Below are 24405 nucleotides of genomic sequence, written 5' to 3'. Positions count from 1 at the left end.
TGCTGCTCGTCCACTCACTGCCGCGATTCAGCACCAACCGGCGCCCAACCGTCAAACGTCCACACAAGCTCCGCCCCTACTACTCTGAGCTAATCACAGCCTTCCTCTTATGCCGCGGCACAGCTGATACGTAAGCGTGAGCGTTATTCGCTGAACACAGAAGGTTAGTGATTGGGTGAGAGGTCTGTGGTAGGCGGGGACTGACTTGCAGGGAGTTGTGAATGTTGATGTGAGTGAACGCGGCGTTTCCGGAGCTGCGGCCGTTATAGAGACCGTGATCAGGGGACGTGCAGGTGAGGGGCCGGGACCACAATGGTCATAGCTGGGACTTGTAGTTCTACCACCTGTGTAGTAGTAGTGTAACATTATATTCTGTATCTATATATTACATGAGCTGCTGCAGAACCTCTTTTTTCCCATGTTAAATATCTATGACTGATTTGATCCCATTTATGATGTCGCAGTGATTTGCTAGATTGGAAAGGTTGTGATGTCAAGGCGATTATTTGTCCAAAATCCAGTGTGATGTCACAGACTGACCATTGTCATATTATGTACATATGACGTCACAGCAGGCTGAAATACTTCTATGACATCAAAGTGACATAAATGACCAAAATACGTTGTACCTATTTGTTGTGTCATGGACATTCTCCTATGATGTCACCGCAATCCAATCCAGCAATATGTCCGTCTTTTGTGATGTCCCAGCAATATATTCTTGATTGGAAGTCATGTGTGATGTCGCAGCAAGAACATGTTCAACTTACTTGGTGATAATCAGTTGTGATGTCACGGCTGCTCACCTGATATAAGCAGTTATGATGTCATAGTCACTCATCACCTGACACAATCCCTCAACCTGCATAAAACCTTTTGTGATGTCCGTTATACACAATTAAACTGATGAAAAAATTAGTCATTTGGATTTTACTATTAAATTGGACTGTTTGCTTTCTTTACATTCCACTTGTTTTCCAGGATATTTCCAGGCTGTGCTGAGATAACAACATGACCACAGGAGATGTGAAAGGTGTCCTCCGTAAACTGGAGCAGAAGCTAAGGCTCCTAAATTATCCCAGGGACCTCGACTATTCCGGGTAAGAAAGACAAGTTAAAGGGAACCTTGCTTTTAAGCTCAACCACACTAACTAAACATATCTTTGAAAACTGCTATTGTACAACTATCCCTATATTGTTCCTCCACATGCCTGTAAAGTTCCACAGTCCGTTTGTAAAGTTGGCTCGCTCTCCATGTTCTTCTAATTCAGCCGTTCCTCCAGGTCTATGATTGACAAGGGGCCTGCTTTCGCTTCAGCTGAGTGAACTTGACTCTGCAGCATAATTCAACCCTCCCTCAGGAACAAGAGAGACGTTGTCTGTATGTGATTGACTTGCTGAAGAGAAGCTAGCTCATTATTCACCCCTCCCTCAGGAATTCTCTTCAGCAAGTCACCCAGCCATTGTCTCTTTCATTCCTGAGGGAGTGGGGAATGAGCTGGTGGGGCAGCTGAGCAGGAATGAATAAACTGGAGATAGCTCAGAGAAAAAATGATGATTGGACTCCTGTGGGGTCATTTGCATAGATGGTAGATGGCAGAACTTTTCAATCATGGGAAGGAACAATATAAGGATAGTTGTACATATACAGTATATTGTTGATGATATATTTAGTTAGTGTGGGTTAGTTTATCTGACGTTCCATTTAATATATTTTCATCATAAAGATGTTTTTCTCTTGAACCCCCCTCTTCCTCTTCCCCCCATATGTTATAATTATCTGAGCCAGTGTGGAAATGTTGAAATCCCAGTATTATGTACTGGAGTCCTGAGTCCCTTGTGCACGTGCCCTAACGCTCTATAGCAAATATGACTTTAGGCAGCTCGTGATATGGGTTAATCCTACATAAAGGAGGCTGCCAGAAATTTTGACCGTACAAGGCTGTAGACAGTTAGGTATAGGCCCTGGAGATCTGTGTAACCATAACTATGTATGTCGTTAGTAGCAGCAGGACTGTGAAAAATGTAGTTATATTCCAGCATTGTAGCTGGACTTGGAGCACTGTGGTGTGAGATGTCTTCACTAAGCACAGCCCCTACTCTCTCTCCTGAATAAGAGCAGATTTCTGGTTAGATATTACAGTATAGGGGAGGGGGCTGAGCGGCAGTACAATGAAGAGATCTCACTTACCAGTGCAATTTTAGTGGTTCCCATAGTTTTACATTATAAATTGGTATTTCTGTTTTATTTTAGTCTTACTAACTTTTATTTCTGCCATAAAGGTTGGTGAAAGGAGACCCGGCGGCATCGCTCCCCATCCTCAGCTACACCTTCACTGGTTACTCCTCCTACATAGCCGAGTTATTAGTGTCACTAGACATCGAGCTGTCTGCCAAGAGTGACCTGAGGTTCATGGATGCAGTGTACAAGGTGAATGCTTATACACAGTGTCCTCCGGGTCTGACCTGCCTGTGTAGGAGGGGTCGCCTTGGATTGAACAAACCTCTGGAACTCAATTCCTTTTACCATTGTTCTTGCAGGTTCTCCGAGACGTCTTCCATTACAAACCTGTTCTGACAAAGCAGCAATTCCTTCAGTGTGGATTCTCTGAGAGGAGGATACAGACAGTATGTGACATTATTGACTGCGTGGTCCAAAAACATAAAGGAATCGCAAATCAAAACAAGGTACGTGAGGGATTTAACCAAATTTTATGTATCATGGCTTTTTTACCAAAATCAAGTCAGCCCATTCATGCTGGCAGCTTCTAATAGTTTAATAATGATATATCATTACATGATTAGGGCTCATTCAGATGGGCGTGTCCGCTGCATTTCCGCAAAAGATGGTGACAAAGTTATCTGTGTGCTGTCTGTATTGTATCTGCATCCGTTTTTTTTTTCCATGTCCATATGTCATCTGTTTTTATGTCATCATGTAATTTTCTTTACTCAAAGCCTGCACATCCGTGAAGCGAAACGGACATGTGAACCGACCCATAGAAATCAATTGGACCATATGGTATCTCCAAAAAAGAAAAGTGGATTTAAAAACCATCTGAATGAACCCTAAAAGTTGTCAAAACATGTGAAAATACTTGCACATTAGTTCTGCTTCTAGCTCAACTTTCTGAATTAAGGTGGACGTCCAGCCACATCCACAGGATAGGGGGCAACCTGCTGATTGGTGGGGGTCCCGGTGTCAGGACCCCGCACTATAACGGTGATCTGTTGTACCTAATATGAATGGTTTGGCTCCTCCATTCACTGTCTATGGTGTTGATAGAAGTAGAGGATTGCTGCTCTTGGCTATCTCCCTCAGCGCCACAGAGGTTTATAGGTACATGTGTCACCAGGTGCTCTGTTCATTAGGGGGTACAACGAACCCCTGTTTTGGTGATAAAGATAGAAAGCTCATCTTTCACATTGCTTTAGGCTTGTGGTTCTACAGAACCGGAAACTTAAAGACACTTAAAGACTTTGGGGCTTATTTACTAAGGGTCGCAGATCGCACTTTTGTCGGACTGTTCGTCTGTTTCGGGGATTGCATGTTTTGGACAGGGTTTTGCGCTAGGTTTGTGTCGCACGCAATAGTTTTTTTGGCATAGTTGCTCTGGCTTTTATGTATCAGAATCCGACTGATTCGGACTGAGCGTGGGATTTAACCTTCAAATTGTGTAGCAAGACAATGCACTTGCAGTGACTAGGAAGAAGAGGAACTTCGTTGGACCTGAGCGGGGAAGCGACACATGCATGCTATCGGGCGCACAATCTTGGCACACGGCAGAGTGCATTCTCGTCGGACAATGCACTTTTGGGGAACTTCGTCGGACAGGTAAGTAAATGTGCCCCATTGTTGTAAATGTGAGCTGAAGGTTGCAGCTCTTAAAGGGAACCTGTCACCACATTTTTCACAAATACAGCTAGTAGCAGGTTCCTATAGAGCCCTAGTATCTATCGGACTCCCTTCTTTTATCCAAAAATAGTTTCCCTCAGATCCCCATAAAATCAGAGTTATAATCTTGCCTGGTATCTATATATCTTTGGAGCAGGTCGAGGGGCGTGGCCTAATGTCATGTGATCAGGGTGACATTATCATAGGTCTTTTAGCTACTTAACATTAGCAAACTGTACCCCATTTACATATCTGACCACAAACAATCACATTAGCCTGCATGGACTTATACTCCTCTCCATGCAGTCTGCTGTGATTTCATGAGATATATGCTTGGTGTACAGTTTTCTAATTCTAAAAAGCTATAGGACCTGTGATGATTTTCAAGAAATTACAGCTGCATACAGAAATAGGATGGGAAGGAGCCACGTCCACCTCGACTTGCTGTAGCGATGGTTAGATACCAGGTAAAACTATAAAGTTGAATATATGGGAATCTCAGGGGAATAATTTTTAGCTAAAAGAAAGGTGTCTATGGGAACCTGTGCCTACCTGTATTTGTGAAAAATGTGGTGACAGGTTCTCTTTAAAATTACCAGTGACCTGAAAGATAAGATACTTATCTTCAATATAACACCAAACCCATGTTTATAGGTGCTATAGAACTGAAGAAGTGACTCTCCCCCTGAAGCCTCTTAAAGTGACTCTTCTATGCTCATGTTCACATGCCTTTGGAGGAGATTTATTTACAGGTTAAAGGGCAAGATTTCAAGTGGGGGTCTTTGACTTGATTGTCTATACAGGCGGTCCCCTACTTAAGGACACCCGACTTACAGACAACCCATAGTTACAGACAGACCGCTCTGCCCACTGTGACCTCTGGTGAAGCTCTCTGGATGCTTTACTATAGTCCCAGACTGCAATGATCATCTGTAAGGTGTCTGTAATAAAGCTTTATTGATAATTCTTGGTCCAATTACACCAAAAATTTTGAAACTCCAATTGTCACTGAAAAAAAATTGTCTAGAACTTCCATTATAAAATATACAGTTTCGACTTACATACAAATTCAACTTAAGAACAAACCTCCAGACCCTATCTTGTATGTAACCCGGGGACTGCCTGTATTCAATTCCATTTTTGTTTTATCTGAATTTATCAAGTCTATATATTTTATTGGTTTGTTGCATAATGTTCTTTTTTTGGCGAACATGTCCCTCTAAAGAGCAATTGGCCTTGATAAATTTGGTTGGGCTTTTTGTCTTATTTCTATGCCAGGGGGGTTACTGGAGTCATTTTGCACTAAAATATGCACCAAAAAGTCGCAACATAGACACATAAATGCAGTCTTAAAGCATGGAATAAGCGAAGGCAGAATAATGAATTTGGAGCAAATCAGGTTTATGTGAAAATCACTTTGAAATGGTCTATTTCATTTGTCGCAATGAAAAGGCACAAAAACTGAATAAAATCCCACTTGTGCCAAAACGACACCAATCCTAGACAAAAATACTAATGATAAATTAGGACTTTCCATATCCTACCTGAAGGGGGTAGTAGTTTAAAGGTTTAAAATCTGGTTCAGAGAGTAGACCGGACCAGAACTGGAAGACATCAGAACAGCAGTCATGGGGAAATCATAAGTTGAGTCTTACTTTTTTATGATTTTTAACCCATCCTAACGCTTTTCGTCAGTCTTTTATCCTGATGGACAACCTCCTTTAGGCGGATAATGATGTTTTCTTCTACATGTCTATCTTACAATATGGTGTATATTCCAAACATTGGGAACCTCCCCATGGTGGATTTGCACAGTCTCGTTGTCCAGTCGCTCTGGAGTCCATTAGACGCTGATGAAATTGTTTGTGGCCTAGGAAGTGTAATTTTGTTTTTAGAAGTCCATGTGGTTCCAATTTTCCCATTAACCTCGCCTTATTATGGGGAATGTAACATCCAGAGCAGGACTTCCATAGCGAAGCAATGGCACAAGGATTTGTTTTTATTTATTTTCCTTTTAAGTCATTTTCATTGTAAACTTAAGCTTTGGGTTGTACTACACATTCTTCACCTAATCTGTTCTGTCATGTTCTACATCTACACGCCCGGAGATTATTTATCCAGTGTTTTTCCTGGCTTCAGTCCTTTTGATTTTTCCGATATTTTCTTTTGTAACTCTATTAGTCTAGTGTTTATTGAAATCCTAGAAAATTATTTATCCATTTCCACCGCAGCTAATTCTACCATGTAGATACAATATGTGATGTCATATATAAAATATATGCGTCTACCAAAAGAAAACATGCCGGATGGAAAATATACTCCTGCCAGACTAATATAGTGTGAATTAAGATCCCCACTGTACTCTCACTAGCCAAATCGTAAAGGCATTTGTCCCATATCCACATGATTTTAGGTGGTCTGGCTGATGACTACCCCCAGTAGTCATAAAATAGGAGGCCCGGGAGTACCCCATATGGATATGGGACTGTCGGAAATGGCCGCCCCAGAACTCGTCTGGAAGTAAATGGAACCCTTTTTGGTTCATAGGGGGCAATACAGTTGAACACAATGTTATCAGATTTACCTTCTAAGTTTAATGAAAGTCAAAACCAAGCATGGATAAACCAGGGACACTTACTCATAGACACATGCATTGTGACTGTGATAATATACTTATTTATATTTGTTATCTCCGGCCTCCTTCCTTCTAAAATCAACTTTTATAATTATGGTAGTTTCAGCACACAGAGTGATGGGGTGGAAAAGCTTGTGCACTGTGTAACAGCTTGTGAAGCTGAAGCAAGGAGGGGCTCTGATGACTCCCCTAGGAGCCCTCCAGGCTCAATAGCATAATTTTAAAAGTTTATTTTAGAAGGAAAGAGGCCATGGATAATACATTTAAGAAGTTTTCCACAGCCATGGTGCCTGGATCTATGAGTAAGTGTCCCCGGTTTATCTTGATGGATTTGGAAGGTAGGTTTCCTTTACAGCAAATTATTACTGTGGGGTACAGCATGTGAGCTGGTTTTAGAACAAGATGTTTGAGATTCCTGGCACATTTTTATTAGTACATGTGTCCCACTTTATTCAAATAAAGTTATAATAATATACAACTTAGAGACTTTTCTGGGGTCACATCTTTTCTCTTTTTTTGTACTTTTTGGCAACTGTTTTGGGTGCATTTGTGGATTTGCATCTTTTTTTTTTTTTTTGCGACTTTTCCCCCTGGCCTGCAGTTTGCCGTGCCTGGTTTAGTTTTTGGAATTCAGAGGTTGAGGTTTTGTAAAATGGCACAAATTTTTGTGCAAAAGAACTTGACCCCCCTGGCGTAAGATTAGTAAGGGCTGCTCAAAAATGTGCAACTTTTGTGCTAAATTTAACCCCCTTTAAGATAAATAAAAGCTTGTCAGGGATCCAGAACTTCCCCAATCTTTATCATTTGAGTACGAGAGAGACGCGCAATAATAAATAAGCAGCGTAGAGTCTTATGTTGTTGTTATATTTACTTTGTTTTTTTATTGAGTATCTGATTTGTGTTTCCTTCCTGAAGGCTAAATTGCAGCCGATTAAGAAAATAACTGCAATAAAGGATAAATGTGAAGCGTTTTACCCTGAAGAGACTTGTGTGCCACCATCAATAAAGCCTGATAAAGAAAATCAGGTAAGTATTGAGCTTCTGTTTTATTTCTGTATGTTTATCTTCTCGTGCTTTGTCATGCTGCACGGTTGCTACCAGCACAGAACGTGGCTGGGGGCGCTGAGGAGCAGGGGAAAACAATCACAACTGTGGATCTGCAGTAGTCCAGGCAGTCAGAAGTAATGGAATCTTAAAGGAAATCTTTCATCAGAATCCATTATGATAAACCAGGAACACGGCTTCATGTATCAAAAGTGGGATGGACTCTCGTGATAGGGATGTAATATTACCACTGTACAAGGCATTGGTTCGGCCTCACCTTGAACATGCCATCCAGTTCTGGGCACCTTTCCATAAAAAGGAGACCCTGGAGCTAGAGAGGGTTCAATGAAAAGCCACAAAAATGATAAGGGGTATGGAGGGTCTCTGTATGAGGAAAGATTAAAACAAGTTGATTTATTTAGTCTGGAAAAGAGATGACTACGAGGGGACATGGTTAATTTGTATAAACACATGAATGGTGTATACAAAAATATGGTGGTAAGTTGTTTCAGATTAAATCAAATCAAATGACGAGGGGGCACTGTCTCCGTCTGGAGAAAACATGGTTTAATCATGGGACAGGGCTTCTTTACTGTGAAAACTGTCAATCTGTGGAATAGCCTGCCTCAGGCGCTGGTCACAGCAGGGACAGTAGAGAGCTTCAAGAAGGGTCTAGATGCGTTTTTACACTGTTTCCCATAAATCTCTTCCTCATCCAATCCAATCATTCCCTTCCTTGGTTGAACTTGACGGGCATGTGTCTTTTTTCAACGGTATAAACTATGATACTATGCACCCGAACCCATACATCCAGACACTGTCATTGTGGTTATCTTCTTATATTTGTTATACATGGTCTCCTTCCTTCTTAAATGAACTAGTGCTGGGGGGGATGTTGCAAGAGCCCCTCCGTACTGCAGATTCACAGTTGCATTGTGATGGAGCACCCCCCAAGCTGGAAAACAATTCCAAATGTGATGAAATTGTAGAAATAAAACACATTTTGTGCCATATTCTTTTGGACACAATTTTTAAGGCTTTCACTGTGCGCTCAAAATGACCCCTCTACTTTATTCCTTGGGTCATGGGATGCGATCATGAGTTACCAAATTTATATAGTTATTTGGTATTTATATAGTATAGTTTAAAAAACTATACATATACTCAGTGGGCCTTCTGTTGAATATGGTAGTATAATATGTTGCATTTTTATGGTTACAGCCGGAGCCCGTGCACTGCACTGTGCCCTGTCTGCGAGATCTGACCAGCACACGGGTCCGATTCCACTTGCTAAAAATGTTGGCATGGAGGGGTCCGCACAGAAATCCTCAGGACAGCAGGAAGACTGCAGCAGGGCTCCATATTTACTTGTGTACTTCTATATCCTATAGAAAAGGATCCTGGTGGAGCGTCATACAGGCTGCGACCTCCAGCCATCATCTCTGCCCGCAGCTACTGAATTATCTGTGTCTCACGCAGAAGAAGACAATTCTACATCAGATTGTGAAACTGAAGATCCGTGTGAGAATGGGGTAAGATGAAGATCCTCTCCCCTGATATCCTACATCCTCTCATATACTCCTATTGGAATAATATTTCATGATTGGGATGGGGGGGGGGGGGGCTGTGTTGACCAAGAGGGAGTTTGTTGTAAGCGGGAGTGATGGGGTTGCGGCAGCTGTTGTAACCGAGAGGGGGGGAGGGTGTTGGGACTGTTAGTTCCAGAATGAGCAGAGATATATTAAACTACATTACAATCTGCCATTCTTCTCTCAAATTTTGTCTTCTGGTCCTTTATCTCATACCCCTTACATATCAGTGATAGGAGGGTAATGGCGCACTATAGAATATGATTTGCGCTGGGGGCCGTACCTTCCATCCCTGCATTTTATACGTGCCCTCCACTGGCCATTCAGTTCTAGGGTCTGTGTAAAGTTTCTGACACGGTGACAGTAGGGAACTTGTGAATTGTCTTTATAGGACGGCTCTGGGAAGTCATGCTAATGGGAATCTACTCTGGGAAATGTAAAGCGCTTGTTCCATTGCAGGTGACAAGGGACACACAGATAGATGTACTGAAGGCTCAGCTTGCTGAATGTCAAGAGAAACTTTCAAGGCTGGACTGGATGGAGGACAGACTGCAGGCGCTGGAGACCAGTATGAAAGGGAAAATCATCATTGATGAGACGGACTGGAATAACCTTCTCAGCCGCGTCCTTCTCCTGGAAACAGATCGCTTGTTACAGCCAAAAAAGGTTTGTGGCTTTTTGTTAATGATTTAGTCAAGTCATAAAATGGAAATGGCACTTCCTCACGGACGGCTAAAGAGCCGCCTCATCACTGCTGATATTATGCTGGTACCCATCCTCCTGAGCAATGCTAGAAGTAACGTCATGTGGTAGGAGTCGCTAGAGGCTACTGTTGTGTCTTTACTACAGCAACATGAAATTCTGCTGTCCCGAGAGATGAAGGTGGAGATAGGTGTCTGTTTAGAGGTGCATGTTTCTTGTTTGCACTAGGAACTTCTTGGCATCACCTGCACTTCCTCCTATCTGGGGATCTAACAGGGGATCTCCATCGCCCCATTGATAACATCCCCCCCCCCGGGAACTAGCTGAACTTCACAGGTCCATATAGAAGGACTGATCCAGAATGTCAGGCTATCACCCAACATTATATTCAGGTTTATTCCACGTAATAACATCTATGGCTGGTGCTGTGTTTCACATATACATTTAAGCCAAGAACGAAAAGTAGTAATCTAAATAATCCCTTTATTATAATGTATATTTTCAAGTTAATTAGTAGTTCATTCTCTGTTTTACACCATTTCCTACTCTTTCCAGAGGGATCTGACATCGGAGTTCACATCAATAAGCGAGGAGCGAACATCAAGCAGAATGACAAATGAGGGACCTGCTGGTGAGTGTCGTGTAGATCCATCTTCTCACACTGTGCTACATCTGTAGTGAACACGGCGTCGAGATGTAGCATGCCGGTCTTTAGGTTTTTTTTTTTTTCTTCCTGACAGAAAAGGTAATCCATTATTATTTTTTAATTTTCCAAGCAGATATCGGCTGTTTTATGTCCGACACTGACATGCAACTTGTCTTCAAGGCATCCTCCCATTGTTACTGGTATCTTAAAGGACATCTACCATGAGTTTAGTGATGGTAGATTTGTCTTCATAAGAAGTTCTTTTATTATAACTCTATATTTCTCGTAATTGCTAAAATATACAGTTATAAAAGTTGTGCAAATTAGCTTGGACGCTCCGAGGGCCTCAGGGAGCCTTGTATTTTAATGTATGCACCCCCCCCCCCCAACAAATGTGTCTATGCGTTTGGGGTGGGGTGCGGATGCGGCAGGGCCACTAGCGCTATGTGGGGGTGTGCATACATTAAAATACTTATCTCCCTGAGGCGCTCCGATGACGTAGCCAGAGTGCATAACTTTTTTAACCCTATGTTAGATATAGAGTTATAATAATAGGAGCTTCTTACTAGGACACATGTACCATCAGTAAACAGATGGTGGATGTCCTAAATAAATGATGAGTTCCAATAATATCTTACAATCTGAATTGCTCAGACCGTAGCTATCATATTCATAAGGAGGGTGTCGCCCTGCTCTCAGGTAGGTACCATATTTTACCCCAAAAAACTGGGGAAAACTAAAAATAAACTTAGTGGTTCCCTCCAGCGCTCACCCCTGGCGTACTCTTCTGGCAGTGCCTTCATCTACGGACAGAGGCATGCCTATTCTCCCTGCCCTCGCGCACAGTATGATGCGTCGTGTCTTTGTCTGATTACATCACTGTGGGGCAGAGAACATAGACATAGCAGGGAGAAGATGAGATGGAGGTGACCTCTGGAGGGCAAGTATATTTTTTTATTACTTTTTTTTTATATATACACATGAGTATGAGCTGAGCTGTTTTTTTTTTTTGTTTTTTTAAGCACATTTTTGTGCTGAAAGACTCCGCTTATACTTGAGTATATATAGTAATACACTGTCACTACCCTAAAATCTGGGATTGCTCTCCTATTAACACTCCAGTTACAGCGGATTCATTGAATTATACCTTGTGCAGGGCCTGAAGGGAGGAGCACGACTCTAGACTTTATCATGGTTCTAGGAATATAATAGGCCCTGCATTAAGCATTATTCAATGAATTGGCTTTGATTGGAGTGGTCCTTTTCTAGGAAAACCGCACAATCTGTGTGTATTTAGATTAGGGGCTTATCCAAGCAAGTGTTTTTCACCTCTGTATGCCATCAGGGAATTTTATTGATGGCATAGTGACCCATTATTTTCTATGGGCTTATGATATCTATTTTTTTTAACTGACCCATATATTAGTGGGGAGACAGGCAGTACTTTTTATTAATGGGTTGTCCCATCTAATTTTGAAAACAAATGATGCGGATACTATCCTTCCACAACATGAAAACTGTATGTATGTATTTTGCAGATGTGAAATGGACATGTCCATCTGAATAAGCCCCAGATCTTGTTACTGCAGTGTGTCTCTAGTCTAAGATGGGGAAGATGTACAGTACAAATCCTGTAGATTATATAGAGGTTAAACTCCAAGACTTTACGGATAAAATAAAATTAAAATGCAATAACAGCTACAACCATTACACGGGTGTTGTGCTTTAAATGCCACTAAGCAGCCACCAACCCTTTAAAGGGGATGTCCCTAGTATTTCAGTTTTCTGATCAGTACAGGTCGGACTTCTGGGAGCCCCACGACCCCCGCTCTGGAGATCGCGGATCCTGTACTCACTGATGCCTTGCAGCGCTGGGGTCCTGGATTCAAGTCCCATCCAGGTCAAAATCTGCAAAGAGTTTGTATGTTCTCTCCATGTTTGCGTGGGTTTCCTCTGCGTCCTCCGGTTTCCTCCCACACTCCAAAACATACTAGTAGGTTGATTAGATTGTGAGCCCCATTGGGGACAGAGACTTATTTGGCAATCTCTGTGCAGAGCTGTGCAATCTCTGTGCAGAGCTGTGCAATCTCTGTGCAGAGCTGTGCAATCTCTGTGCAGAGCTGTGCAGTCTCTGTGCAGAGCTGTGCAATCTCTGTGCAGAGCTGTGCAATCTCTGTGCGCTATATAAATAATGGAGTATTATTATGCGTGGGTTGGCAGGACAAGCATGCGTTTTACCACTCCATTCATTGTCTATGAGAGCGGTCAGCACTAGGTGAGAGCAGTCTATTTCTGTCATTCCCATAGAATTGAATGCTTACTTTTTAGAGGTCGCTGGGGGTCCCATTATCGTGATCGGTGGGGATCCCAGCTGTTGAACTCTCACCTATCAGCTAGTTATCCCCTATCCTGTGATTACTGGATAATTTATACTTGGAATAATACCTTCAAGTTCTTATTTACATATTTGACCCACAAAATGTTTTATTAGCAATAACCCTACATTTATACATGGATGTAGGATGCTGGTTATCACTTTCTAGGCTTGTTGTAGTCACATTATTTAAGTTGCCGTCATTTCTTCCTATAAGCGGCTGATTTTCCCTTTGTGTAGTTCTACCGCCATCTACTGGTTGTAAGGAGAAATCTGGCCCGATTGATGTAGCAGATCTGAAGATGTATCATTACCATTGCACTCCTTCTGCCTATGTTTAAAACTTTTCACAGTTTTAATATGTGAAAATAATATGTCACCCTTTCATGCAAACAGTAGTGCGGTTGTGTTTATCTCTGCGTCTCTTATCTCGTCAGGCGATCAGCACATTCTTGAGGGTCACATGGTATCGCTTCTAGTGTCTATAATTTAGCAATGGGGTGGACCTGGGCCTGTAGGGTGCTGTATAAACACTGTTTGCTAGTGGTTAGTAGTAAATCACGCTGTTTGATGGCTGAACCTGTAAATAGACAAAGGTTATTTAAAAATGGATGTTTCTTCACAGGTTCGAACATCAAGGCAGATATCCCAGAAAACAATCATCAGTCGTCTGGATACAGCTCTCTGCTATCTGCAGGCTCCTCACCCGCAGCCATTGTCATGAATTATAGCAACGTTACAGAAGACTCACAGGTAGGTACAGCTGGCAGATCATGTGAGCTCCATACCAGAGTCCAACCAACCATTAGTGACTAGCTATCTATGCACTACATGTAAGCTTTTTTTTAGCTTTAAATGGGAACCGTTCATCAGGTTTTGCGTTATCAATCTGATGACATGTTTATATAGTATACAGCAGGTAGAAATCATACCTGTTTTTTTTTTTTCAAATAAAGCTTTCTGCTGTTTTGCAGAGAGAATAAAGTTTAAAGGGAACCTGTCACCAGGAGACCCATTTTTCGCACTCCCCCAGTCCCCACAGAGCATAGTACATACACTGCCAAAGTGTTTTTGTATTAAAAATAGGTTTTACAGAAGAAAAGATCTGTTATATTGTACCTTTCATTAGCATCTGCTGTGTGACTAGGCAGTTGCCTTTTGGGAGGGACTGGAAAGCAGCAGTCCCCCCACCCTTGGGGAACAGCTTCTCCATGTGACCTTTTCAAATATATGAAAACACCCATCACTGGGCTTAGCGACGCCCCCTGCTCCTCTACAGCCAATCCCGAGTGTGGGGAGTTATTCATATATTTGAAATAGTCACATGTTTCCCAAGGGTGGGGGGGGGCTGCTCCTTTCCAGCCCCTCCCAATTGGCAACTGCCTAGTCACACAGCAGATGCTAATGAAAGGTACAATATAACATATCTTTTTTTCTGTAAAACCATTTTTTTTATACAAAAACACTTTGGCAGTGTATGTACTATGCTCTGTGGGTACTGGGGGAGTGCTAAAAATGGGTCTCCTGGTGACAGGTTCCCTTTAAAAGTCTACCTGTCTGCCTGTTAAACGGCAGGGCGAGTCATGGGGGTGGTGCACGGGGCATGTGAGTCAGAGAGTCATTCACATGTATCCTTGTTGCAGCTCCCTCCTCCCCCATTGCCGTCAGCAGTGAACACTTAGCAGTGCAGCCTGCACATACTGACAGTATAGCCGGGTAGACTTTTAAACTTTATACCTTTTTTGTATACTATAGAAACCTGTCATCAGATTGATAACTTAAAATCTTATGACAGGTTCCCTTTAAAGTGTTTTTTTTTTTTTTTATTATTGCAGAAACAAATAGAGAAGCTGATAATAGTAAACGTTGCAATATACTTCATTAACAGGTTCTACCGATAAAGACCAGATTCCTAAATATACTCGGGATAACAAAACAACACATTCTCTGATTCACTGATATAATTCCAACCTGTCTCTATCAGTCCTGTTGTTTACAATTCGGTTGTCCCTGGATTCGACCGTAAATATTCTATGGTTGGATTCTTCTCGTCCTCTGGCTTCTCTTGTCTGCATACTGCAGTGCTCTCTACCTTCTGCATTACAAGAACAGCTCAGGCACAGGCACTTCCTGCTATTAAGAAGCAGTGTGCAGAAACTTACTCTACAAGCTATAGGCAGATATGGTCTTTATCTGGGATGCAGGCATATAGCAGAGCTGACTCTGTGTGTGTTCTAGATGAGTTAGCAGAGATGAGTGTTATTGTGTTTTATATGCATCTCATGGATCTCATCTCTGGTCTGTCTTTTGTTATGTGTCAGATGCTAGTAAAATGTTCAGAAGCCAAATATAAGTGTACCCTGATAATTTTAAGCACGTTGTCACAGAAGGAACCATGAAGTGTCTGCTTAGAGAGTCCACACTCCAGCGTAGGGAGTCAAAACAGCAATAAAACTGATTAAAATTGTAAAGTAAGGGGGTTAAAAATTATCTTTATTCTGTAAATATCACAAGGGGATTAAAATTTGTGAACTTTCTTTCATGGACAAACCCCTTTTAAGTAAAGCCTTTTTTCTGCTTCTTTCTCCTGTAGCGAGTGCCATGCACAGCATAGAGGTGAGGAAAGTAGGCTATAGATTAACCTAGACAATATTTACATTGATGATTCAGATCTGTAAAGATTTAAAGGGTTTGTCCACTTTAAGCACATTCCAGCAAATAATTGATGTTTATCAAAAGTTATTCAGTTTTCGAATATACTTTCTGTATCGATTCTTAACCGTTTTCTAGTTGTTTGCTTGCTGCCATGCCACAGGAAGCTTCATTGTTTTACTTTCTGTGAAAGTGACATCCCATGGTCTTGGGATGTCACATAGGTGCACGGCTCGTTAGCATCACACAGCTTTGATTACACTGTGTGTTATAACGAGCCGTGTACCTGTGTGACATCACATGATTGTGGACCGGTGTCAAGCTACAGGAAGTGGACAATGAAGCTTTCTTTTGCATGACAGCAAGAAGGCATCTAGAAAACCAGCGCAAAGGAACAGATTTAATAAAGTCTTTTACAAAGTTTATTATCTGCACTATTCATTTAAACAATTTTGTCTTAAGTTTAGTTGCGCTCTAAACGTCCATAGGGACCAAACCTCCACATAATCTACACTCACCGGCCACTTTATTAGGTACACCTGTCCAACTGCTCGTTAACACTTAATTTCTAATCAGCAAATCACATGGCGGAAACTCAGTGCATTTAGGCATGTAGACATTGTCAAGACAATCTCCTGCAGTTCAAGCCGAGCATCGGTATGGGGAAGAAAGGTGATTTGATGCCTTTGAACGTGGCATGGTTGTTGGTGCCAGAAGGGCTGGTCTGAGTATTTCAGAAACTGCTGATCTACTGGGATTTTCGCGCACAACCATCTATAGGGTTTACAGAGAATGGTCCGAAAAAGAAAAAACATCCAGTGAGCGGCAGTTCTGTGGGCGGAAATGCCTTGTTGATGCCAGAGGTCAGAGGAGAATGGGCAGACTGGTTCGAGCTGATAGAAAGGCAGCAGTGACTCAAATCGCCACCCGTTACAACCAAGGTAGGCAGAATAGCATCTCTGAACGCACAGTACGTCGAACTTTGAGGCAGATGGGCTACAGCAGCAGAAGACCACACCGGGTGCCACTCCTTTCAGCTAAGAACAGGAAACTGAGGCTACAATTTGCACAAGCTCATCAAAATTGGACAGTAGAAGATTGGAAAAACGTTGCCTGGTCTGATGAGTCTCGATTTCTGCTGCAACATTCGGATGGTAGGGTCAGAATTTGGCGTCAACAACATGAAAGTATGGACGGTTCAGGCTGGTGGTGGTGGTGTCATGGTGTGGGGAATATTTTCTTGGCACTCTTTGGGCCCCTTGGTACCAATTGAGCATGGTTGCAACGCCACAGCCTACCTGAGTATTGTTGCTGACCATGTCCATCCCTTTATGACCACAATGTACCCAACATCTGATGGCTACTTTCGGCAGGATAATGCGCCATGTCATAAAGCTGGAATCATCTCAGACTGGTTTCTTGAACATGACAATGAGTTCACTGTACTCAAATAGCCTCCACAGTCACCAGATCTCAATCCAATAGAGCATCTTTGGGATGTGGTGGAACGGGAGATTTGCATCATGGATGTGCAGCCGACAAATCTGCGGCAACTGTGTGATGCCATCATGTCAATATGGACCAAAATCTCTGAGGAATGCTTCCAGCACCTTGTTGAATCTATGCCACGAAGAATTGAGGCAGTTCTGAAGGCAAAAGGGGGTCCAACCCGTTACTAGCATGGTGTACCTAATAAAGTGGCCGGTGAGTGTATGTCATACAGTATTTTATGGGTTAGAAAAATAAGATATAGGAGGCTATCAGAATTCTCTCCAGTCATTTTCTCTCCCCAGCTAATCATTTCCTACACCTGTGATATCAGCAGAGGACAAGTCCCCCTTATCTGCCCTCTGAAACTGATTTCCAGTATTAGCTTGTCCTGTGAGCAGTGCCAGAAGTACCATGGAAGTCAGTGGAGCACAGGATGAGTTTTGATGTGCAGAGCCCAATCGGATATCAAAGTGCGGATGCAGAGACCGTTATAGACAGCCATACTTCGTAAATCAATGTTTTACTTAACATCAAAATTTTTATACAAGAAAAATGGAAATCTCACATGATCATAAGTATTTGCACCCTTTGCTCTGACACTCATATTTAACTCACATGCTGTCCATTTCCTTCTGATCGTCTTTGAGATGGTTCTACTCCTTGATTAGAGTCCAGCTTTGTTTGATTAAACTGATTGGACTTGATTGGGAAATGCACACACCTGTCTTTATAAGACCTCACAGTACACGTCAGAGCACATGAGAATCATGAGGTCTAAGGAACTGCCCAAGGAGCTCAATTGTGGCAAGGCACAGATCTGGCCAAGGTTACAAGAGAATTTCTGTAGCATTAGGGGTTCCTAAGAGCACAGTGATCTCCATAATCCTTAAACTCTTCCTCGACCTGGCAATCCAGCCAAACTAAGCAATTGTAGGATAAGAGCCTTGTGAGAAAAGTAAAGAAGAACCCCAATGCAAAACATATGAAAGCCACATACAGTTTGCCGTTAAAGGGAACCTACCACCACGAATCTACCTATAAAGGTAGATCGGGTGGTAGGTGGATGTAAGGGACGTGAGGATAGCCCTTTTTAGAGCTAATCCTCACGTCCCCGCTAGCCTAGCATAAACTTTATTGCCCTAATATGTTAATTTAATTAAGCGGCTACCGGGGCGTGGAGTAGCCGGACACGAGGCTACACGGCGCGGCTACTCCACGCCCCAGTAGCTGCTTTCCCCCGCCTACCCTGTGATCTTCGGCGCGCAGCTCCTGGCAGCTGCGCGCCCTCGTCGGAGAAGCCGGGGTTCTGCGCATGCGCAGTAACTCCGGCCTCGTTCCCGAGATAGCGCATCTTGGCCGGAGTTACTGCGCATGCGCAGAACTCCGGCTTCTCCGACGAGGGCGCGCAGCTGCCAGGAGCTGCGCGCCGAAGATCACAGGGTAGGCGGGGGAAAGCAGCTACTGGGGCGTGGAGTAGCCGCGCCGTGTAGCCTCGTGTCCGGCTACTCCACGCCCCGGTAGCCGCTTAATTAAATTAACATATTAGGGCAATAAAGTTTATGCTAGGCTAGCGGGGACGTGAGGATTAGCTCTAAAAAGGGCTATCCTCACGTCCCATACATCCACCTACCACCCGATCTACCTTTATAGGTAGATTCGTGGTGGTAGGTGCCCTTTAAAGACATGAAGGACTTCCAGACTATAAGAAATAATATTCTCTGGTCTATAATTCTGGTGGTATGTGAGGAGAAAACCAGGCACTGCTCATCACCTGCCAAATACAACCCCAACAGTGAGTATGGTGTTCTATTCTCTGGTCTGACTGGAGCAGCATAAGCAGTGAATTGGGCAAATCCCCAAACAGATTAGCACGGTCTCCCTATCCTATAAATGGGGAATAAGTTTAAAACTCGTAACATGATCAAAAGTTTTTAATATGTTATGTATTTGTGTCCACAGGAGAGCACAAAGGAAAGAATGGACAGAATAACTCAAATGTAAGTAACCATAAGTTCTCCAAGAGCCGAGTCCTGAGGACCTATTACTATAGGGGTATGCAGAGCGCTTATTGCACTTGAATGTAATATTACACTGTCTGGTCAGCTAACACTTGTGGTGAGAGACATTGTAGGCTTTATATCACATAACCCATCCCGTGTAGCTGCACCATGTGATATATCCATCAGTGTTTTGTCGCGTGTGTCATAACCGATTTCCTTCTTTTATTCCTCTTTTAAGGTTGGAAGAGACCTCGCGACTTCTGAAGTTTTCTAGTTGCACATAGCAGTGTGGAGTATTTCTTTCCCCCATTGTAATGATGTATATGCTTTTTGTTTGGAAATATGTAAAATAAAGTATTTTTCTAAGTAGTGACACCATTCCTGCCCCTTTAATCATATCTGACAGTTTTATGTCACCTATCGGGTCACAGTTTGCATCCCGCTCCCATACACCTCTGCTCTGATTTTTATTATTCATGGATGTTGACGACCCGCCATCTGTCCTTCTGTGGAGGGTGTAATGAGAAAAAAGTGAGAGTCCTTGGGTTTTAAATGAAAACATAGATTAAAATGTATTGGAAAATTCCTAAATATCCTGTGCTTGTTACTTTCTCACCTTGCCCATGTGTTGCTCAGCTTTATTACTTTTTGGAATATGTATTTGTTTGGAGCAGAGAAATGCATGTCACAGTCTGACAAGAGGCTTCATTCACATCTGTGTTGGTGATCACTGATTCTGGTAAAAAGGTAACTTGTTGTGCAGGCAGTTCCCAACTTACAGATTATCCTTAGTTACAGCCGGACCTCTGGATGCTGATAATTTACTGATCTTCAGCTCCAGGATGCAATGATCAACTGTAATAGTAATTAAAGGTGGTTTCAATTAACAATCCTTGTTCCCGTGACAACCCAAAATATTGAAATCGAATTGTCATGGGGACAAAAATTTATAGTTATACATATGTACAACTTATACCTGTTCTGACCTGCGTACAAATTCCACCTAAGAACAAACCTACAGAATCTATCTTTTAAAGGGGTTGCCCGAGAGTAATGAAAATAAAACTAAATGACCCTTTATGAAGTCCCTCCATAACCGCTATTAAAATAAAAAAACCTCACTTGCCTCGGTCCGGTGCTCCTGCGCAGCCGTGCAGTGAAGCCGACGCATACACTGAGGGTTCACTGTGCTTGTACAATGAAGCAGGGATACTGTGCCCAGCTTCATTGAATAACTATGACGAGCTCAAGAGAAGAGTCCATTGCACCTCATCGGGCTCATGTCAAGGTAAGTTCAACTTTGTTTTTGTTTTTTTTTCATTGCGGGCACATAGGGACCCTTAAAAGCTAATTTGGGAAACTAAACCACCGGTCCATAAGGACCTATGGATGGTTTAGTGTCCCAAATCACCATGACATTTCCTCTTTTTAAAGGAAATCACTCATAGATCTAGGCACGGTGACTATGCTAATGATCTATGAATAAGGCTACATTCACATGGACGTATGAAAACGGCCGTATCTGTACCGTACCAGTTTTTTTTACGGATTACATACAGTCACATTCATTTCAATGGACAATACGTCTGACCATTTATATTGCCGTTGTTAACTCCGTACCGTATACTGGACGTATAAAAATATAGAGCATGTCCTATTTTCTCCCGTATTTCAGTTCCGTATGGCCTAGAAGTCTATGGGGACGTATAAAATACGGGTTACATACGTGCTGCATACGGATGAAAAACGTCACGTATATACGGCCCGTAAATACGGGACTGGAGAAATCATACGGTCGTGTGAATGTGTCCCTGGTTTCTCATGCTGTTACAAAGGGGTGTTCCCATTTTAGCAAATAAATGTTATTGTTTTAATAATTAAAAGTTTTATACAATTTTCCAATATACTTTCTCAATCAATTCCACACAGTTTTCTAGATCTCTGATTGCTGTCATTCTATAGGAAATTTCCTAGTTTGTTTCAGGTGGACCATGGTCACACAGGTGCACAGCTCGTTATAACACACAGCTCTGATTACTCTCTATGATACTAACCAGCCGTGCACCTGTGTGACCATGGTCAGATTTCTGTCCACTGGAAGTAAACCTAGAATTACAGCAAGCAGAGATCTAGAAAACCATGAGAAATCGATACAGAAAGTATAATTTTTTTATCATACAAACAAGAACATTAATTTTCCGAAATGGGATTACCCCTTTAATTTTGATGGTCACAAAGTGACAGCATCCTAACTTGGTTAAGCAGTTGTTAAAAAGGTTTATATGTTACGCATATAGAAATGCATACCAAAAATATATTAAAGTTTCCATTATACAAACAATATCATTTATTCGCAGAAACTCAAACTTTGGATGTCAAAGGAGCTTTGGAAAAGCTTCTGCAAGGAAAAAAATGCATAATACAGCTGGAGTCTGCGTGGTGAGGGCACTTGCTTCTTTGATGGAGTGCTATGCCTACCGCCTCATGGTCCGTTGTTTGCGGGGCCACAGTCATCGGCGTGTAAGCACAACTCAAACACTGAGTACAATTATGAAAGGCCCCATCTGCAAACTCGGAAATGAATAGGACCCTGAGTCGGTCGGCTCATTAACAGGACTGTGGAAACAACCGCCCTGTGCATGGGGACTAGCTGTAGAGACAATGGCTAGTACACATCCAAAAAAACCTGTGAGGGTAGCCTTAGCCCATTGATAAACATGCCTCAAATAAATATGCATCATAGCACGCTGGAGAGGAGCGCTTCTCACCTCTGCCCTCTCCATGAGAAACAGAGCAGGCCATGCGGCACCATCTTTTTGACGTTACGGTGCAGTGAACATACCTTGTGCTCACTGTTCCGCACCAGAGGCGGTTGTGTGAATGCAGCATTACAGAAATTGTTTGATCAAATAACATTTATTTAACCCCTTACGTTACGCATCAGTATCTCATACGTCGGCTGCTGGTGTTTGGAGAGGGCGCACGGGCTGAGCACTTTCCATAACTGGTAAGTGTTTGCTGCGTAGTAACCCGTCCATCACCGCATTAAAGAGCCGGTGGCACGTGGATGCCACCATATTGGCTCGGGTCGTTGCTCTACATAACAACATCGAGGAGCAGCGATCCGTTGCTATGACAGCCTCGGGTCACACAAAGACTTGAGGCTATCTCTTTTCCCCTATGTATAACAATGTGCGATTTGCACGTTGATCCTACCTATCATGTATTACAATCAGACAACCTAGGGTTAAAGTACCCTAATCTGAAAAATAGTAAAAAAATTTTTAAAAAAAGCTAAAAATTCAAATCATCCCCCTTTCCCTACAACTGATATAAATAAACAGTAAAAATCATAAACATGTTAGGTATCGCCACATCCCAAAATGTCCGATCTATCAAATTATAATAATGGTTTTGCCTGGTTTTTGGGCAATGGAAAATATCGCCCAAAGTCAAAAATGTCACTTTTTTTGGGCCATTAAAAAATATTAAAACTTCTATAAAAAGTGTTGAAAATGCTGTGCAGTCCAAAAAAATGGTAGCATTGAAAATGTCTTCAAAAGTTGCAAAAAATTACATAGCACCAGATCATGGGAAAATTAAGAATTTTTTATTTAGAGGTTTTAATTTTTGTAAATGTATGAAAACATTATAAAACCTTTATAAACTGGGTATCCCCGTGATCGGATCAACCCAAAGAATTAAGTAGACATATCATTTGAGGCGCTTAATGAAAGCCGTAAAATCCAAGCCCACAAGAAAACGACGCAAATTCATTTTTTCTCTGTACTGTTTACCAGTATCTGGTTATTCAAAGCCGTCACTATGAAGTGCAATTTGCTATGCAGAAAACAAGCCCTCATACAGCTCCTTACTTGGAAAAATAAAAAAAAGTTATGGATTTTTGAAGGTGGGGAGTGAAAAATGAAAACGCAAAAACAAAAAAGGGCCTCGGCGTTAAGGGGTTAAATGAATATATGCTGGATAAATTGCTGAAATGTAGAGCTTGTTCACCAATATTTCCAAAGATGGATTCACTTGCTGCAGAAAGTTGTTTGATTTTCCAGTTCAAGCGCTTGGGCTTCCAGTTCATAAAACAAGTACAGGCAGTCCCTTGGTTACGTACAAGATAGGGTCTGGAGGTTTGTTCTTAAGTTGAATTTGTATGTAAGTCGAAACTGTATATTTTCCAATTGTAGATCCAGACAAAAAAATTTTTGGTCCCAGTGACAATTGGAGTTAAAACATTTTTTGCTGTAATGGGACCAAGGATTATCAATAAAGCTTCATTATAGACACCTTACAGCTGATCATTGAAATCTGGGACTATAGCAACATCCAGAGAGCTTCACCAGAGGTCAGAGGGGTCTGTCTGTAACTATGGGTTGTATGTAAGTCGGGTGTACTTAAGTAGGGGACCGCCTGTATTCACAATGTGAATATGTGCTCAGTTTTGTATTTGCTAATGAGGTTCCGTGTTGGTTGCCCTAGAGCAGTAGATTGAGTAATAGGTTCTTTGAGTTGCATGGTCCATACATAAAACATGTTTACGCTCAGGTAAAGAATTTTTTTTTTAAAAAAGCTATAATATGTTAAGCATCAGTGGAATTTTAGTTTGGCATTTTTAATATTTTTATGATCCTACTATTCATGTACAAAAGATAAGAGAGCTATACATGGCTGTAATGGCTGTACGACTGTAGATATCTTGTGGAAAGAATGTGATGGTAACAGAACACGACATTCTCAAGTCAAAGGTAGTCCAAGTTTTCTTTTGTGTTTTTATTTCTTATCCTTTCAGTTTTTTAATTGTAGCAGTCAATAGAAATAATCTATATCTGTTGGAGACCTATACAGGCAGTCCCCGGGTTACATACAAGATAGGGTCTGGAGGTTTGTTCTTAAGTTGAATTTGTAAGTCGAAACTGTATATTTTATAATTGAATTTCTAGACAAATTTTTTTCTTTTGTCCCAGTGACAATTGGACCAAGGATCATCAATAAAGCTTCATTACAGACACCTTACAGCTGATCATTGCAGTCTGGTACTATAGTAAAGCATCCAGAGAGCTTCCCCAGAGGTCACAGTTGGCAGAGGGGTCCGTCTGTAACTATGGATTGTCTGTAAGTCGGGTGTCCTTAAGTAGGGGACTGCCTGTAGTTCCATCTCCGGTCCCTGGGTTTTCTACAACAGCTGGTGTCCTATTTACTTTGCAACTTGTTGGCCTCAGTACAGTACTCACAAGCCATTCATTCATATTGTGGCCCATAAGAGAAGCTCAGTCATCGTGTACAATTAAAGGGGTAGTCCAGAAATGTTATACTGCAAGGACATGAGGTGTATATAATTTCCATCCACTATGCAGGGCAACGTATG

At 42.0% G+C, this 24405-nt stretch overlaps 1 protein-coding gene across 3 annotated transcripts; it reads left to right on the top strand.

Moving 5' to 3' along the window:
• The first annotated feature begins 142 nt into the window (after positions 1-142).
• Positions 143-19740, top strand: CEP44 (centrosomal protein 44). 3 transcript variants are annotated; one of them, XM_072123803.1, is made up of 11 exons: positions 143-163; positions 982-1100; positions 2284-2431; positions 2542-2688; positions 7446-7556; positions 8966-9106; positions 9623-9829; positions 10421-10496; positions 13511-13638; positions 18988-19025; positions 19267-19740. In XM_072123803.1, exons 2-11 carry the CDS (start codon positions 1012-1014, stop codon positions 19310-19312), a joined length of 1131 nt encoding a protein of 376 aa, XP_071979904.1. In that variant the 5' UTR covers positions 143-163; positions 982-1011; the 3' UTR covers positions 19313-19740. The 3 variants fall into 3 exon arrangements, with proteins under 3 accessions (XP_071979904.1, XP_071979889.1, XP_071979898.1); XM_072123788.1 differs by lacking the exon at positions 143-163 and adding an exon at positions 170-293; XM_072123797.1 differs by lacking the exon at positions 143-163 and adding an exon at positions 334-354.
• The last annotated feature ends 4665 nt before the right edge of the window (positions 19741-24405 follow it).

Source organism: Engystomops pustulosus, chromosome 1 (assembly GCF_040894005.1).
Source record: "Engystomops pustulosus chromosome 1, aEngPut4.maternal, whole genome shotgun sequence".
NCBI classification, from domain to species: domain Eukaryota; kingdom Metazoa; phylum Chordata; class Amphibia; order Anura; family Leptodactylidae; genus Engystomops; species Engystomops pustulosus.
This window is presented reverse-complemented; position numbering and strand designations above follow the sequence as displayed.